Genomic DNA, 18,531 nt, shown 5'->3' with positions numbered 1-18,531 from the left:
GATCTTTGTTTTAATTTGAAACTTTGAGCCAATTTTTTTTTTTAAACTTATTCTAAAAGGTTTTATGAATGGTTAGCGAAGTTGTTGAAAGTTCCAAACCTCAAATTGAGTCATTTTTAGCACTTTATAGTGCAACTGGTTGACAGGGTCAAGAACCGATTGAGCTAATTGGGCCCAACCATTCGAGGGTACATTTTCATCCTCTCTTCTCCACTAGCACATAAACAATTTAAGGCAGAGCCTCGAGTGATAGAGGGCCAATCACATCAACTATTGAGTTCAGAACCCCAACGAACTTGTAAAGCATTTAATGCCTAATGATGAGTGAACTAGTCAAATCAATGTTCGACCAATCAAGGTCTTTTTGTGGCTTTTAAGGTTCTCGAGTTAGAAACTTATAAATTGAAAAGTTTTAAAGCATTTATGAACAAAAAAACAACCACACTCAATTGGAAAAACATTCTTTCTCTTATTCAAAGTTCTACTTCAAAGTGCAATGAATTCCAAACTTGCATATTCTTTTGTAGACCTTCAAATCCATCCTCGCTTCTACTTGTATTGTGAGCTAAACTTGTTTCTAGGATTGGAAGCTTTAAATTTCTTCTCATTTACTCCTTGTGTGAGAAAAGTCTTCAAATAGGTTGAGTACTTGAAGTGAGTGTGAAGGTTCATTAGAACCTTGGAATCCATGTGTAAGAAGTTTGAAGACTTTGATTTAAAAAGTCTTAAAGATAGTGAAACCCTCACTCTATTAAGAGCTTGAGAAGAATGGGTGTAGGCGGCTTACCAAACCACTCCATTTCTTCTCTTTATCTCTTTATTATTGTCTTGCATCTAATTTCTCATCTTCTTAGTTATTGTTTGTTCAGTTTGAAAAAGTTTCTAAACACATAATTCACAACACCAACAACAAACCCCCCCCCCCCCCAATCTTAGGTAATTTACTTAATCTAATTAGCCATCTTTCACAATGAGAATTATTGACTTACATGGGTAGAAGAAAGTGTATGCAATTAGAGAAGAGGCAATTCTGAACTCAACAAACCAAGCACAGACAATAGGTTACAACACTTCTCACCTTTAAGAAAAGCTAGATCCTGTAGTGGTGGCATTGGAGTTCCCCATCTAGCTTGTTGGAAGATTTTTGAAAGCCAGTTTCCCTACAATGCTAGAAAGTTCAGCAGCAGCAGCATCACAGAGGTGCTACTTCTAGCAATCAGCTGTTCCCTAAGGAAGCTCTTTGATATTTAATTTCTTTCATGCACCATTTCACCAGTAAGAAACCATCTTCAAACTTTACATCCTCTATAGCTTTGCTTAACTCTCTAAATTTGTCTCATCTCATTACAGATCTTGCTCCAGCCTGTGCTCTTTTGCTCAAGTTCAACGTATCCTGTTGGCCCCTTTTTCTTTGCTTCACGAGCATGCAATGCCTGCATGGCATCTAGGTGCAGACCGATTCTTTGTGGCTCCTATAATCTGCTCTTTCAACATCTAGCATATTCGAGCATTTCAAATCTAGTACAATGTTTTAAATGCCTATTATAAAGAGCCTAGAAGCAATGTAGTCCCCACCTGCAAAACCCACCACACCCCTCAACCCCACAAAGCAGACACCAGACATAGCTCTAGGGAGACTCCCCAATCATCCAAACAGAAGAAACACAGCAGGAGTAACTCCTTGGCAGTAAACATCAATAATTACCAATCCTCATCAGAGGTAGACTTGTACATTTTGCTTACATGATTGTGATAAGCTATAACATTTCAAAGAACTAAATAGTATATATTCATGGTTTAGTAGACAATCTTAGAGTTCATACAACTAGTCACATGCATATTCTCCAACATGGGCAAGAGATTAACAAATTCTATCCCTGCTAACACTCACAATATCAACATCACAAAAACAGTTAAGATTTATGAATAGTTCATGCCCATCTACAGGAAACTATTCATATTAGCTTTATTCAAGCAAACAGTATGTGGAAACATCAAGAGAAATAGTAGTCACACAAGTATCCATATTGGAAATGGTAGACACACGAGTAATTGGTGGGACACTTAGGTTGGGGATTCTAAGTTGCAGAATGTTTTTCCTACTCTTTTTCAGGCTTGCAGCCCACAAATATGATACTGTGGCAGGCCTGTGGGGGAGGCAAGGGGATGGAGGCTGTTGTTGGGGGAGCATTTTAGAAGATCTTTCCAAGATTGGGAATTGGAGGAGGTGACTCATTTTTTGGAACATATTTCTGCATTAAAGGTTCAAGAAGGGGAGGATTCCTTAGTATGGAAGAATGATGGGCGGGGAAAGTTTACTGTCAAATCATATTATAAGTCTTTAAGGACTGAAAACAATTTATTATTCCCAGCCAAAGAGATTTGGGGTTCGTGTGCACCTCTTAGAACTCGTTTTTTTGCTTGGGAAGCAGTTTAGGGAAAAATCTTAATAGTAGACATGTTAATGAAGAGGGGATGGTCCAAGGTCAATAGGTGTAGCCTTTGCAAAAACAGTGAAAAATTGGCTGACCACATCTTGATACATAGTGATAAGGCAAGGGAGCTTTGGACTTCGCTGTTAACATCTTTCAGACTAGTGTGGGTGTTCCTGACTTCAATGAGAAATCTTCTTCTAGAATGGAAAGTTAAGGGACTAGGACAAATGGAGATTGGCTACCATTTGTCTTTTTTGGTGTGTTTGGGGAGAGTGAAACCGAAGGACTTTCCAAGAGGAAGAGTTGTCCAACCAAAATTTGAGGAATCTGTTTATCTGATCACTATTAAAGTGGTCTGGAGTTAGACAGTCCCCTTTTTCTAAATTTTTTTATGGCCTTCATTGTGGCTAGCCGTCTCTCTCTCTAGGTCTTTTCTTTCTTTTCTGCAGCCTGGTTGCGCTCTTGTTGTATACCATCTGTATACTTAGGGTGTGCCCCTGTTTTTGACATTTTTTAATTCAATTTGCGTTTGTATATAAAAAGAAAACAACAAGGGAAATGAAATCAATACTTGAGGACTCAAGTATAACAATTAAAAAAAAAAAAAGGAAGAAAAACATAATATTAGAACTCCAATACTTGCTTTTATGGTGGGAGTTCACATACTCCAGTACAATAGGAACTTGCTGGTTCCAAAAGAAGATTCAATGGATAAACCCGCTATTACCTAGAAGATGAACTAAACAAGAAGAAATCATCAAGATTTCCAACATTCTTTAATTACACAACAAAAGACATTAGAGGCTCATACTTCAAACCATTTTTTACCCTTTTCCCACAAGTCTATCACCAAAGAATTGTGCATTTAAACTGTTACCTGCTCAGCCCTGTCATCGCTCTTAACATCTAAATCAGCTGAATTATGGGCTTTAGTTGCTTCTTCTGAACCAGACTCTGCAGGAGAATCACCAATGCTTTCTTGTTCCACATCCTCCACTTCTTCATTCACAGAAATAGCCTCAACAGTATTTCCAATGACAACATCAGGCTCATTCTCGGTGTCTTTAGACCCAAATAATTTAGATGGCAATAAAGAAGAAACAGCAGCCTTGGCACTGGCCTTGGCTGCCTCTGTAGCTGCAGCCTCCTTAGCTTGAGCTTCAGCCTTCTCCCTTTCCTTATCCTCCATAAGCTTCACCACATCCTCCTCCCTACCTTCCTTCCTCAATTCTTCCTTAACAAATTCTTGCAAATCTGTAGTAAACTCAGAAGCATCATCATCCAGCATATCTCCAATCATTTTAAGTACATCATCATGCTTCCCAACCTCAAACAATGCCTTCATCAGAAACTTATAGCTCGCTTCATCCATCTTAAGCTTTTTCACCATCAAATCATAAAAAGATTTTGCCTCATCAATTTTGCCCACTTTAACCAACCCATCAACCAACTTACTATAAACTGCCAGGTTTGGTCTCAACCCAGTTTCAACCATTTTTCTAAAATACCCAGCTCCATCATCTGTCCTATTCTCCTTAAAGCAAGTATCCATCAACAACACATAAGTAAACTCATCTGGGTTCACTCCTTTATTTGCCATTTCTCCATAAAGTTCCTCGGCCTCTGCCAACATCCCATTGTTACATAATTGTTCAATCAAATTATTGTATGATAACGTGTCTGCGCTACATCTCTTCTCACCCATCTTCCTGAAGACCTCAATAGCATCCTTAAACCTCCCTGCTGTGCAAAAGCCATCCACCATCACATTAAAACTCCCAAGATTCATGGACAGCCGCCTTGGAGGGTTATACTCTGCCATCATCCTTTCAAACAGCAACATTGCTTCATCAAACTTCCCATTCTTACTCAACGCATCCAACACCGAATTGAAAGCAACTGCACTCATTCTAATCTTAGAACCCTCTCCAACTGCCTCTGCATAACACTGCATCGCCTCCTTCTCCATGCCCCTCAAGAAATACCCCTTCATCAAGCTCCCAACCACTACCCCATCATCCACATCGCCCAACTTCTCCTTCAATTCTTCATATAATTCAAAAACCCCATCCGCATTCAAGTTCCTCACATGGCCCAACATCAAATAACTGTACACAACCGGGTCCGCTGCAAAACCCTTGCCCAACATTTCCTCCTTGAGCTCCAGAGCCCGCTCAACCTTGCCATTGTCAACAATCCCTTTGATTAGGATTCGGTAGGTGGTGGGCGAGGGATTGAATGGGGCGTCGTTGATCAATTGTTTGTAGTGTTCTAGGGCGGTGTCGGTTTTGCGGCAATCGAGATAGGCGTTGATGAGAAGGTTATGGGTGACAACATTTGCGGCAACCCCAGCCTGGGTGATGAAGCGGTGGAGGGAGAGGAGGTCGGAATAGCGGGACTGGCGGAGGAGGGCGGCAAGGACAGAGTTGACGGTGAAAATGGTGGGGCGGCAATTGGAGTAAATGGAGTGGCGAGTGAGGAGGGCAGCTTCATCCAGATCGTTGACGCGAATGAGACCGAGGATACGGTTGTGGAGGTTGAGGCGGTTTCCGGAGAGAGCGGAGACCGGTTCTGGGAGCTTGGGGGCGTTAGGGTTATGATTAGGGTTAGGGTTTTGGCGGGGTTGGGCTTGTTGGTGGCGGAGTGAGGATAGCGGTGGTTCGATGCGGAGGCGGCGTTTCCTGCGGCGCCGCTCAGCAGCAGCCTCTTCTGGGGTGACGAAGGATAGGTGGCGGAGGGAGAGCAACGGCGGTGGTGGTGGGTGGTGGAGATGCGGTTTGGTTAGGGTTTTGAGCTGCGTGAAGAAGCTGGCTTTGGAGAGAGCCATGGTGATTGGATCAGGGTTTTGAAGATGGGGTTTGAAATTTGGGTTTTAACGTGGTTTATGAGTTGGACAAGAGGGAGAGACAGGTGTAGCTGAGATTGAGGTTTTAGGAGGGTTTATGGGTTTGGAAGAGGAAGTGGGCAGAGCTCAGTGCTTCTGGGTTTAAGATGACAAAATGAGAGAGTGCTTCGGAAAATTACTAAAATATTAAGAAAACATTTTGGGAAAATATTAAAAGAAAATTTTTGAATTTTTTTTTTCATAATAGAATAACAGACTTTAAATTAATAAATTAATGTTAATATATTTTTAATATTCATTTTATCATATAAAAATTAAATAATTTATAGATATATAAAATTTTAAATAATTTTAATTATATTGATTTCTTTATATATTTTTGTATAAATTAAATACAAAAAAAAATCAGTTTTTAATATGTCTTCTTAAATATGAAAAAAATTATTGAGTAGTGTAAATTGCAAAAATATCACAGCCAAAAAAAAAAAACAAAAAATTGATCAAACAATGAAAATCTCAATTCTACTACACTTTGAGAATCTATTTTCAGAGATGGAAAAATTGAAGGGAAGATGGTGAAGATGGTGAAGATGGGTGAAAACTTAGATTGCACATTCCCTCCAACAAAATGTCAAAAACCACAACACAGAGAGTTCTCAGTACATTACAACAAACTGCCACAACAGGCTGTCTTTCCTACTTTCCAAACACTACAAATGCCATAAAACTGAGTCCTACCCTATTCAAATTTTGCAGATCCCCCTTATAAACTTTATGTACATGAGTGCCTTCAATATATAGACCCATTCACAAAAACTACACCCTTATACACTTCTGCTGCTGTTGCCAAATTCTCTCGGTTACAGCAGCTGGTTCTGGTTCTGGTTCTGGTTCTGGTCTTGGTCCTGGTCCTGGTTCTGGTGCTGGTCTTCCTTGCCTACATTTGTTGAACTGCAGGGTGATTGAGAAGTATTAGAAGTTCATGAGTGGCAAAGGCTCATTAAGATTGCATTATATTTTGTGAAAACATTCACAAAAACCAGTAGTGACACCCTGAAGATGACAGTTACTGTTACCCACAACATTCTGCCGTTGTTTTAACAGACTTAGATCATGTATATTCAAGAATGTAAGATAGAATCAAACCCGACTCGGTTTCTGTCATCCTTGCTCCAACCCCACCTAGAACCCACTTCAATGGAACATAAGAGTAATGGGTCCAGGCAGGTCACCCAACTGAAACCACCCATTTGCACACAGTTTTTGCAGAAGGGGAAAAAACTTAAATAGACAGCTCGCGAAGGGTATAACCAAAATGTAATCAAATGGGTAAACCATGTGATTTTGAATCAGAGGAAGCCTGTGTTAGCTCAAAGTGGCTCTACAGCTAAATTTTCATAGAAACACACAACCTATCTTGATATGCAATGACTCAAATATAATAAATCAGTGGTACAATAACAGCAGCTAAAGGCACAGATTTAGTGTGGCTACTTAAAAAATAAATGGACATTCAAGACTGATACGTAAAGAATGATAAATTATTGGCAGGAGATAAAGGCTGAGTGAAATTAATCTTACTCAAGCTTTGAGATCAGATTTTTCGCTTCATCTACAGCAACATTTACAGCGTATAATGCCATCTTCTTTACCTATAAACAGATAGAAACCTCTGGAGAGTTAGAAACATCCCTTTACATCGCTTCATTAGTGTAACCATAACCATTCATTTATCAAACCTACTCGCTCTTTTTTGGGATGTATATCTAGTCACAGAGCATTTCCCTATTCCAAAAGATGTCCGATATTCTATACCAACAACAATCACCCAAGCTTATCATGAGTCCTTAATTATTGTGTTTCTCAGTTCAGTGAAACTGATGACATTTCACATGTCAATTTAAAAACATGGGAAGAGCCCGTTGTTTGTGTCTAAGTAAAACATAGTTTCTATTCACCATGAACAGTTCATTCTTCAGTTACCACTTACCAGGGTGCACTATGTCCAAGTAGGCAAACAAAAGTTGGCTTGAAACGACCACCTAGTGTTGGGCCTCATAGAGTAATGAAAATGTATCAAACTCAGATTGAGATAAACTCCCATCGTTGCATAACCTAATTTAAGAGATTACTTTCATTGGCTGAAAGTTTGAGCTGTTTTAAGCTTTCAGCCTAGCAAATAAATTTCAGTGGTATTAGCACTGTCACACATGGCATTACCATTAGAAGCTAGATTCCTATACAATCGCAAGATAAGGGATCTAAAAAAAATGCACCTCCAATTTATCTTCCTTAGCCCTATGGTCTTTTGGAAGCAGGCGGAACTCCTCAGTCAACCGGATGCATTCTTGAACATTGTCGGGGGATACAAAGTCGAGGGCCACTTTGATGCATGACTACAAAAGAACAGCATAGCATTAAATTAAAGAATTATTACGAGGTATAGTAGAGATAGGAGTCTCACCTGTCTATTTCTCACTTGGTGTGGGCATCCTGCAGGAATGAACACAGCCTCACCAAGGTATTGCTCAAATGTCCAAGGTTCAACATCTGAGAATGATTCATAGTTACACATCACCAGATGCTTGAATAGTACAAGGATAGAACAAATGACAACAAAAAGTTTCTTACTGTACTCCTCCTTCAGTTGCTTCTTATGCCTCTCAGTCAGATAAAGGGTCTGGTCATGAATGGGATGAATAACCTGAGCAAGTGTAGCAAAAAAGTTAGGAACCTTCCATTATAAGGATTGTGAAGTTAGAAATTTTGAGACACACACCGAATCCACAGGAAGATTATTGATATGGCGAAATTCTTTCTGATGCTTCCGCAAGAATTCAATTAACTTGGGTACATCCTGCCTACGAAAAATGTCCCAAACAGCACCTCCATATGCAACCTCTGAATGGTCATTGCTTTGAACGGAATCTCTAACATTGGAAGAACCAGGCTTCATTGATTCTGAATGATTTGCTTCGTTTCCTGAAAAGGTTGCTTCCAAAGGACTCTTTTCACTGACAAACCTCATCTCTGCTTTTTCATTAGAAAGATGAAAATATTCTTGATTGCACAGACCTCTCTCAGTTCTTGCATTTTTGGCATCAAATCCATTACCAGACCAAAACTCTTCAGCAGCAGGACAATTTGGATCTCTATCCCTCTCCTCTGGTAAGAATAGATCCTTTTCAGAAACATCCCTGCTTTTGGCAAAGCAGTCAGGGCCCACATCTAGCACTCTTGTATCTGGCTTTGGACCACTCTCCCAGCAATTGCCTGAAAACATTCCCTGCAAACCATCTTTCCCACTTATAAGCATCCTTGTACCTAACAAATTAGGTGGCTGGTTGTATTCTTGCTTGTGTGCTGAGTCTCTCTCGACTATTTCATCCTGAACATCAAGTCGATCAGCACAACATAACTCTTCAGTGTCAAGACAGTGGGGGTTGAAATCCATTCGGTCTGGCAAGGAGAAATTTCTCTCAGTAACATCCCTGCAGTTGACTGCATAGTTGAACCTTGTGCCCTTCTCATCTAGGTCTGACTTCATCAACTCTGGTTCATAATCTCGTTCGGTGCCTAAGAAAATCACATCTAGAACATCTTCATTGTTAAGATTGTTTTTCAACGCTACATTAGGAGGTTGAGAATATTCTTGATTAAATGAATCTGTTTTAGCTATTCCATTTTCAGCACCAAGCTGATGAGGACAACACAAGTCTTTGGTAGCAAGACAGTCGGCATCTACATTTATCTCACCAGATAAAGAGAAATTCCTCTCATCAACATCCCTGCATATGAAAGAGGAAAATTCTTTGAATCCCGGTTGTTCAATTCCCTGTATGTTTAGCTCCCCATTCATGCAGTTTCGCACAATGGATGAACTCCCGTCAATATAGCTGGTGCATGTATCAGGTTGATTGTTCATGGAGTAATATCTGTCTTCTTTACCACTCATACCCAAAAAATTCCCAATTTTATGACCATTTGGTGGGGTTTTTTCTAGATTAATACTTTCATGTAACAAGCTATCTTCAACAGAGCCACCAAACTGTAGTGAACATCTTTTCAACTCGGCCTGTTTCTTAACCAATACATGTGTGATCCCACAATCTTTTTCTAGCAATGACAAGTTGGATTCATGCTTTTCAAGGTCACAAATCTGAAACTCTGTATTCAAATCTCCAACAGATTGCTTTTCACAATTCACCATCACTGTACTTTCAAGGGCAAGATCCTCCAGAATGTAATCTCTATCTGAACTCATAGTTCCTAAACCCATGGAATCTAATAAGGGCAAGGTCCTCCTATCTTCTTGCTCACTGTGTTTCTCTTCTTTCTCATTTAGGCTTCCTAGAAACAAAGAGTCAATCCCAACAGTGTTCTCTTTTGCAGAATATACACAATCCATGGTTTCATCTTTCTGAGATTGTTCTGTTGTTTCTTTCCCAGTTGTGTCCGATGCATCATGTGCCCCACCATAGAGCTCCAGCAAATCCTCAGCTTCATATTTCTTCTGCAATTTGTTCATGATTTTGCTTTGCAATGGGGTAATATTCACTTTGGCTGTGTGTGTTAATACGTTTACCTAAACAGAAAAAATAAAATATCATGACTTCATGATTAGTGGAACAGAGAGAGTAGCCTAAAGCTAAATTGATAACATGAGAAGAGAAAGTTGTATTGGTGAATCATATTAGGAAGAAAATTTTACTACATCATCATTAAGCCAAAACAATGACAGCACAATCTTAATCTTGAAAGAAATTAGGACACCCTTGAACAGAATCCTAATACCAGTAAGATAATAACCACATATATCAAACACAGCAGGCCCCTAATCTCCTATACCCCAATAAACGGACCTACTCAGCAAAATCAGTACTCAAATGAGACCCAAAACATAGTAGAAACCATTATACAGAGCCATCCTTTCCAGCAGAAACACCACATAGTTCTGTAAATCATGGGGGTTGACCTTTGCCTTGGAACACCAGCAGATACAGCATGGACTACAATGCCAAGGGTATCATTAGTATAAGGCTTCATACAAAATCAAAATGCAGGTCATTCTTCACATTTCTATTCAGGGAAGAGTAGTAAAGTCGCAATCAACAATGATTATGTATGTGGAAGCAATATGTATTCAATCAACAATGACTATCTACCAGAAAGCAATACATATGTGTAGGTACTTATGCCATCAAAGTCTAATCAAGGAAATGCAACTGCATTTAAAAACTGTGTTCTTTGATTGAAATGCAACAAGACTTTGTTGACGGTCAAGAAGCATAAAAAATGTGGTTACAGTTCAGGAGGATAGCTAAGATACATAAGACCAGATAGAACAGGCACAAGCATTTTAAGAATTAATGTATACCGCATCTGAAATGTCGCAATGCAGCTTTGTCACCGAATTGCCTCTACCAAGTTCTTCCAAAGACCCATAAGCGATGTATGTTTTTGGTCCCAGGTCTGGCTTCAAAACATCAGGAAGCTTTGTAGCGAGATTCAATAAACCAGATTTTGGGTTCGTGTAATCACTATAAGGGAGCATAGCAATAAATTCAGCACCATGCCTAGGCAAACACTCATCAAACGAATTTGATGGAGGCCAGTCCTTCAGCTTCAACATCTCTGGCCACCCACTCTTATGTCTTCGACCTTGTAAGTAGCCCTTAAAAAACTGGAAAATATTAATCTGAACCTGCAACACAAAATGAAAATGCATGCTTACTTGATTTTTAGATGAAGATAACCAAACAGCCAACTAGAATAGCTTGTATTACTGCCTAAAACGCAAACATACAGTCCAAGGATCATTTAAGATTGCATTTGAGCAGAAGCTTAAGAGAACTGTCTGTTCAATCAGCCACCTAAAGAATCAAAGATAGCATTGCTGATGTTTCAACATGTTATATTTTCTGTTGAAATGATGATATTTCCAAGATGCTATGCATCAAGCACATTGGAAACTCAAGAAATATACTGAACATCCCAAGACAAGAAAAATATAAGCAAGCACATAGAAAAGCTTGAAACATAAATCCAAAACCAAACAAATACCTCACACCAATCGAAGCAATCAATGGCCTTAACACTCAAAGCATCTTCTTTTAGTACTTTTGTTGCACCTCTAAAAGCCCTCCACATGACCATTGGGTCCCAACTAAGACCAGATGTCTTCTCAAGTACATTTCTAACTATGACAGGTTCACCTCTCATCCAATGCATTTGAAAATGCTCAATTTCGTTGTCTCCCAAGCAAGCAGAATTTGGACAGTAGAGAAAGTCGTCATGACTGTTCTCCCTAAAAGCTGCCCGCCTTACTTCACAATGCTTTTCTCCACTTCCTGTGGAAGCAGTAGGAAGGCACAATGAACATCCCTGAGAAAAATCAATGTCTGGTGATCCAAAATTCATTGTAAGGTCCTCTGCACTCTTGATCAGGTGGTCTACCCAATTAGGTTCAAAGATACGTCTTAGTTCAAGTGTCTCAGTACCACAACCTCCACGTGCTTTTGGAGGGCAAGGGATGCTGCCATCCATATTCACTCTCCAATCAGGAAAGTCACAGGTATCAGCTGCATAATTATTTGTGGGGTGGGCCCCGTCACTCTCCCAACCATACCTCTCATCATGTGCAGGAATTCTGCCCTTCACTTCTGTACCTTGACCATTCACTCGTTCAACAAATTGTTGATGAGAAGATTCTGCTTCATTGCCACCAGGCTGCAAACCTTTTCTTAGTTCCCGGCAACAAGTGAGACACAGATCATAAGAACAATCAGGATTGGGGCAGCTTCTGTGTAAATTGACAATGGATGTATTGCAATTGTCACTGTTCAATAACGATATTATATGGTTACAAATTTATACCGTTATGACCTAAGAAATTGAAAACATATCTGCTGCAAGAGTAATCGAATTTTATCACTTCAAAAGGCATAACTCCCACACCAGGAAGGCAAATTCAACTGTGATAGATCAATCTACCCCTAGGCCCTCCAACCAACCTCCCGCCCAACCACCAAGAAAAGGAACATTGATATATGGCGGGGTGTGTTGCTTTTATGTTAATTATGTTATTTATTTTATATACAGACAAGAACAAGCTCACTAACTTCCTATAGTACTAGAGTAGGATATTAACATCTAACATATAAAACATGGACTCCATGTTGGGTCAAGTATGTTTTTAGATGTCAGATCTGTCAAATGTCCATATTTTAGGACATGGGACATGACTAATTACCAGAGTTGTTCAATATTCTCACTTAAGAAAAGTATCATACCAGAATTTAATTGAACTAGTAACATGGCAATCTCTTTCTTTCATCATATTTTTACTTTTTTTATAGGCAGCTTTCTTCTTTCAGATATGCAGATTGGATGTACTCAATCCAACACATATCGTATACTTGCACCAATGTGAATGTCTTAACACAAGTGATCCAGACATTTTAAAATGCCCACATGACACAGCATACAAGGCCAAGGCCTTACTGGAGAGAACCTGGGCCTACATATTTCCATGGTCATCCCTACCTAGAGACAATTAAAATGAACATTAAGAAACTGATGTTAAAACCTTTCCCCAGCCATATCCGAGTCCTCCAGTATTCCTAACTGAGTCTAAATAATTAACGAACAGAAATGGAAGAAGTTTGATTCATAACTAGTTCATATTTCAGTTTCAACTATCAGGAAGGGATGAAATTATACCAATACACTCGGTCATCTTTGTCAAGTATTGACCTCATTATATCCTCTTCTGTCAATTGAGCACCTAAAAAAAAAGGAACAAACACATTATTCATATATCCTGAACCATTTATCCTGCAAAGAAACTGAAATCTCCATGTTAATAACTGTGTCAAATTGTGATACCTCGTATTTGGGCTTCCACATGTATCTCAGAGCTCTGCTCCCCGTGAATATGTCTGAGGAGAGGCAGAGTTCTGTCTAGCAAGTAAAGCAACTTTTGCAATTTGATATTTGTATCTGCTTCTCCATGACCAGTCTGTCAAAACCAAATTATTGTTTGGAATAAAATTTTATGTATGCTAAGATTGAAAAAAAAGAGTTGAGAGAGTAACGGAACAGATAAAACACACCATTACGACTAAATCCTGTTTGAGACACATTCTGCAATTGCAAATGCAACGGCAGAATGGACATGCATTCCTTATGTCCTCTCTTGTTTTCTCCGGGTACCTATTTCATTACTTTCAAAACATTCTTAGAATAATTGGATGTCACAATCCGCATTGGCAACATAATCAGCAAAAAAATAAAACAAATGAAATACTAATATTCTAGCAATAAGAGGAGAATTTTTTATTTTTTTTTCCATAATCCAATGGATCCATTCCATTCTGAAGGTTGGAATGCTATAACCATACTTCCATGAGCAGAAGAGCTTAACAAAGTAGCAATTACCATTTCGCAAGGCACTCATAGCAATAGCGTTTCTTTTTGCAACTGGAACAAACGACAACACCACTCTTGGCATGCCTCAAGCATTGATGACACATTAAACTCCTCTGCTCTCTTTTCCCATTGCTAGCATCCTGAAACAGAAACCTCATTAGAATGGACTCTTAATGATTGGTACATTCAGACACTAATTTCACAATAAGCCCTCTTTGTTTTTCCCAGTGTTTGTAGGGGCTCCTCCTTTTTCACCTTCCTAGGAATAAAATTGATCCAGTAATGCTCAGTCTGGTTGCTGAGAAAAACTTAGTGAAAAGGTAAACCAAAACTTGAAATCCCGTATCAGGTTCAAGTTAAGTTGTAGGAGCTGTACTTGATTCCAAGTCTCCTTTCTTCTGTTAGGCATGGCTTTTTGCTATTCAATATTCATATCAGAAGCTCCCTGCAACCTATGTCACAATTTGCAAGCTTGTTAAGCAAACAAACGGCATGTCTCATTGGTGCCATATTGCAGGGTTGTAAAAACCCATACACCTTCTTCAAGGTGGAAATGTAAACTCCTATATACAGTTGGTATTTCCCAAGAGCATTCTAGCACTTAGGAGAACGCAGCATGACAACCCACTGTATTACGAGTAATGACAGCCAAATCATGGACCTATGCTTTGGTAAAACAAATAAGGTCAGCCTTGTCTATGTCACAGAAACTGAGTTTACCATTAGAAAGACATCTAACAGTCATGATGAGCTGCATTGAACCTTCAACCTTTTTTTTTTTAATAACAGTGAATCCTAACAAGCTTAATCAAATTGCTAATCAGTCTTATGTTGTAAAAATGGATTGGGAAGAACTCACTGATAATCCTGAATTCGCCAATCCATTCTCATTGAATTTTCCCTCTTTAATGCAGTTAGATTCCCCCCGATGGTCCTTCAACTTCTTCGGCCTTCCTCTGGGCCTCTTATGAACATTGCCGGTATCAGTTAATAACTCACCATTACTCATCTGTGCATTGCCACAGTCCCTCACATACTCAACCTGTAAACTGCCTTCTTTGTTAAGATCTTCTTCTATCTTTGAAACAGGCATCTGATGTTCCTGATTCAGCATTGGAATCTTGTTCAGGGCTTCACCATTAAGGATTACCTTCTTGTTCTTTGAACCCTTTGGCCGGCCAGGCTTACGTTTCCAAGAAATATTCACATCTCCGCTGTTATTTCCACCCAAAAAATTACTGGCAGTGGCCTGGCTTTGTTCTTCTTTAGGGATACATGGAATCCTGTTCTTTGAACCCTTTGGCCGGCCACGCTTAGCCTTCTGCCGAAAAATCTCATTTGGCTTCTCATCACGACCAATAACTTCACCAGGCAAACCACGATCTTCTATAGCTATGAGACCACTCTTCTTATTCTCCAAACCTTCAGTCTCATCCCCCATATCATTCCAGCCAGTGACTTCAAAAGGAATGATCCCATCTTGTTCAGCAGCAAGAATGGTCCTTTTGTTCTCTATAACCTGCGGCCAGCCACACTTACCCTCTGAAGAAATGATCTCGCTTCTCCTATCAATAGTGCAGGTTGCTCCACCACTCCTGTTAAGCTCGTTCATCCAATCCTCCGAACTGTTTGGCCTGTCACACCTACCTCTCAGACTGACCATCTCGTCTCCATCATTTCGACAGCAAGCTTCACTTGACCAGCCCTGAATTTCTTTCTGAGGACCATTTTCCCTACTGGCTTCACCAGACCAGCCCCCAATCTCTTCACCATTATTTGAACCTTTTAGTCTGCGGCATTTGTTCTTTAGCCTACTAAATCCATATCCACCATCCTTTTGCCTTGCAAATGCACCAAACCCTCCCAAAAATTCTTTAGCACCAAGCTTCCCACCATCATTTCCGCCAGCAGCTCCACCATACTGCCCCTGAATTCCTTCAGTGGAACTTGGACCTTCACCTACTCCAATGCCTTCACTGTGACTGGGACCTTCATTTACTCTAATACCTTGAACAGACTGATCCTGAATCTCTTCAGTCACAAGTGGGGCCTCATCAAATTCGCATTTGTAGATGTCATCATAAGGAATTGAACTGGATCGTTCACGATACATGAAATATTCAGCCAGAACACCTCCTCTACAAGGAGCCAGGTACTCTAATGCAGAAATTGAACTACGCCATTTGAAGTACAGAAAATTTTCGGCCAGGACTTCTCCCCTATAAGGCACAACATCCCTTAAAGTAGCAAGGAGGCCCACCATTTTGGCCAAATCAGGCTGCCGCCAAACTTTCTGCTTAGAGGGAACACTAGTAATTGCTGCATATTGTTTCTTAATGTATTCAGCCAAAACGGCTCCACTATAAGGAGCAAAACTTTGCAATGTGGCAAGTAAATCCACCATTCTGGCCTCACAGGAACTGCCCTGGAGTTCTTTCCCATAAAAAATGCCCCCTTTCCTCCCCCTCTTTTCCAACCCTTTCAAATCCCAAAGCTCTTCACCATCAACAATCTTCCTCTTCCTTCCCCTCTTCTTCACACCTTCCAAAGCCCGAAGTTCTCCACCATAAAAAACCTTCCTCTTCCTACCCTTCTTCTTCCACCCTTTTGGTCGGCCACGCCCATGCTTAACCTTCCATCCTTCCCCATTGTTTCCACCATGGAATGCACCAGACTTCCATCGGTTTCCTTCCAAATCAAGAGCCAGACCATCATTTTCAACTGTTTCACCTGCCCATACCTGGAGTTCTCTACCATCAGGAATCCTCCTCCTAGTATTTGAACCTTTAGGTCGGCCTAGCTTTCGCCTCTTCACCATAATCTCTCCTCCACTGCCATCCCCACCAGGCAGGCCTCCGATCCCTTCACCACTACCCCTGCCACTCCCACCAGATAGGTCTCCAGTTCCTTCAATTTCACCCCTGCCATTCCCACTGGATAGGCCACCAATTACTTCACTTCCACCCCAATTACCGATTGGGAGCTCAACTATCTCACCATCGATAACGTTCCTCCTAGTTTTTGAACCCTTGGGCCGGCCTAGCTTTCGCTTTTTCAACACAACAATCTCATCTCCACCGATATTTCCACTGGCATTGCACCCATTCCCATCATTTCCACCACCATTCCCGCCAGTGCTCTCCCTAGACTGACCCGGAACTTCTTCACCTTTCCTTCTGGTTTTTGAACCTCTTGGCCGGCCTCGCCTTTTCTTCTTCTCCCCAACATCATCCCCGTGGCCATTACCGTCGGACCTACTCTCAATTCCTCCAATTCCACCGCCACTTCCACCGGAATTGCCGCCAATTCCACCAGTGACTTCCTTGGGGTAGCCCACAAGTCCTCCACCGCCGGCAGCCCGACCAGAGTCCTCGCCTCCCTTAACGACTTCCTCGCCGCCGCCTTCATTTCCACCGGAATGGCCCGCAAGGCTTTCAATTAACCGAACATCGCCGCTGCCATTTCCACCGGCTTCTTCCCTGGAGCAGCCCCCAATTCCACCACTAGAGACCCAATCACCGTCTCCGCCGCTCTCAACTACTCCACCGCCATTCCCACGGCCAGTAGCCCAATTTCCACTCGCGACGCCGCGCTCACCGACCCCTCCACCATCCACTTCCCTACCATTGCCGTCTCCAGCAGAGCCGCCCATAACTCCACCGCTGCCAAGGGCATTACCGTCATTTCCACCCTCATCTCCCCCAAACCACCCCCACATTCCTCCTCCAAACCCCTCAGGCATCTCCCCCCCACCCACCACCTCACCGCCTCCTCCCTCGCCGGCGGCCAGGATTTCACCCGAAAACCCCCGATCCTCTTTACCGCCACCACCAACCATCTCCTCCCCAGCTGCCGCCAGCTTCTGCTTCCCACTTGGGCGACCCACCTCCCCGTCTCTCCCCTCCGCAAGCCTCGCCGTCTTCACCCGATTCCGAATCAGCTGGCAGAACAAGTGCTTCTCACAAAGTGTTTTTCCAGGCAAAGCCCTTTCACTGCACCTCCAGTTGGGACTACCTCTCCTCCTGCATCTCTCATCCTCCATCACCCTTGTGCAAAATCAAGAACAACCCATTTCTGCTCACCCCTCCCTTCATTCAATGCCGTGTTTAGTCTGACTTTCTGTTTCTACATTGATTGCATGAAGGTAGTGGAGTCTGTTTGGTAGTGATGAAAGTGTGGGATAGCGAAGGAAAATACAGAAACACTAGCAACTTTTTTTATAATCTCGTTTGTATCTATCTACTTGTTGATTTCTTCTTAAAAAGCATGAGACTTTCGGGGAAAGATTGAAATTTGTGAGGAAAAAATTCAGGAAATATCTTTCTTCTTATGAAATTTGTCGTCTTTTCGAAGAAAAATCATATATGAAAATCTCAGGGAATTTTTAATTTAAAGTATCAACTTGGAAATTTTGGAATCTGAAAACTAATTTTCAAGAACTCTTTCTTATTAATTCTAAAAATATTTTATATTTTTTATTTAAAACCTGGTTTTGCAAGTTTACAATGTTTAAACTTCAATGAATCCATAATCCTTCTTCTTTAAATAATATTTTAATAAATTTCATTTCTACCTTCAGAAATATATATTGAAAATTATGTTTTGTGATTAAAAACTTTTTTTCTTTTTGTAATTACGAAATTCTTCACTGCTTATTGAATCGATATTTTAAAATTAGTTCAAATGTTTAACTGAAGTTTAAAATTCATTAATTAGAATTGGAATTTGGTCATTAATAAATACATCTGGACATTAGATTGAATGTTATCAAATCTTAAACCATCGGAGTTTAATAAATTCATCTCATTATTAGTTTTATTA

At 40.6% G+C, this 18,531-nt stretch overlaps 2 protein-coding genes across 3 annotated transcripts; both read right to left on the bottom strand.

Moving 5' to 3' along the window:
• Window positions 1–2,994: 2,994 nt before the first annotated feature.
• LOC100241722 (pentatricopeptide repeat-containing protein At3g49240, mitochondrial) lies at window positions 2,995–5,460 on the bottom strand. Its single transcript, XM_010664554.3, has one exon. The coding sequence runs from the start codon at window positions 5,260–5,262 to the stop codon at window positions 3,301–3,303; it is 1,962 nt and encodes a 653-aa protein (XP_010662856.1). The 5' UTR covers window positions 5,263–5,460; the 3' UTR covers window positions 2,995–3,300.
• Window positions 5,461–5,871: 411 nt separating this feature from the next.
• Window positions 5,872–18,121, bottom strand: LOC100247074 (uncharacterized). 2 transcript variants are annotated; one of them, XM_010664555.3, is made up of 13 exons: window positions 14,570–18,119; window positions 13,720–13,850; window positions 13,395–13,494; window positions 13,168–13,300; window positions 13,003–13,066; window positions 11,344–12,118; window positions 10,658–10,984; window positions 8,060–9,865; window positions 7,912–7,984; window positions 7,745–7,830; window positions 7,557–7,676; window positions 6,862–6,932; window positions 5,872–6,231 (listed from the first exon to the last, which is right to left on the bottom strand). In XM_010664555.3, the coding sequence occupies exons 1-13, from the start codon at window positions 17,750–17,752 to the stop codon at window positions 6,141–6,143; spliced, it is 6,960 nt and encodes a 2,319-aa protein (XP_010662857.1). In that variant the 5' UTR covers window positions 17,753–18,119; the 3' UTR covers window positions 5,872–6,140. The 2 variants fall into 2 exon arrangements, 1 of the variants encoding a protein (XP_010662857.1); XR_009464490.1 differs by lacking the exon at window positions 5,872–6,231 and having other exon boundaries at window positions 6,880–7,089; window positions 7,271–7,676; window positions 14,570–18,121.
• Between the last annotated feature and the right edge of the window lie 410 nt (window positions 18,122–18,531).

This window comes from Vitis vinifera, chromosome 16, assembly GCF_030704535.1.
Source record: "Vitis vinifera cultivar Pinot Noir 40024 chromosome 16, ASM3070453v1".
Taxonomy (NCBI): domain Eukaryota; kingdom Viridiplantae; phylum Streptophyta; class Magnoliopsida; order Vitales; family Vitaceae; genus Vitis; species Vitis vinifera.
The sequence above is the reverse complement of the archived record's forward strand: the minus strand, read 5'-3'. Positions and strand labels throughout refer to the sequence as shown.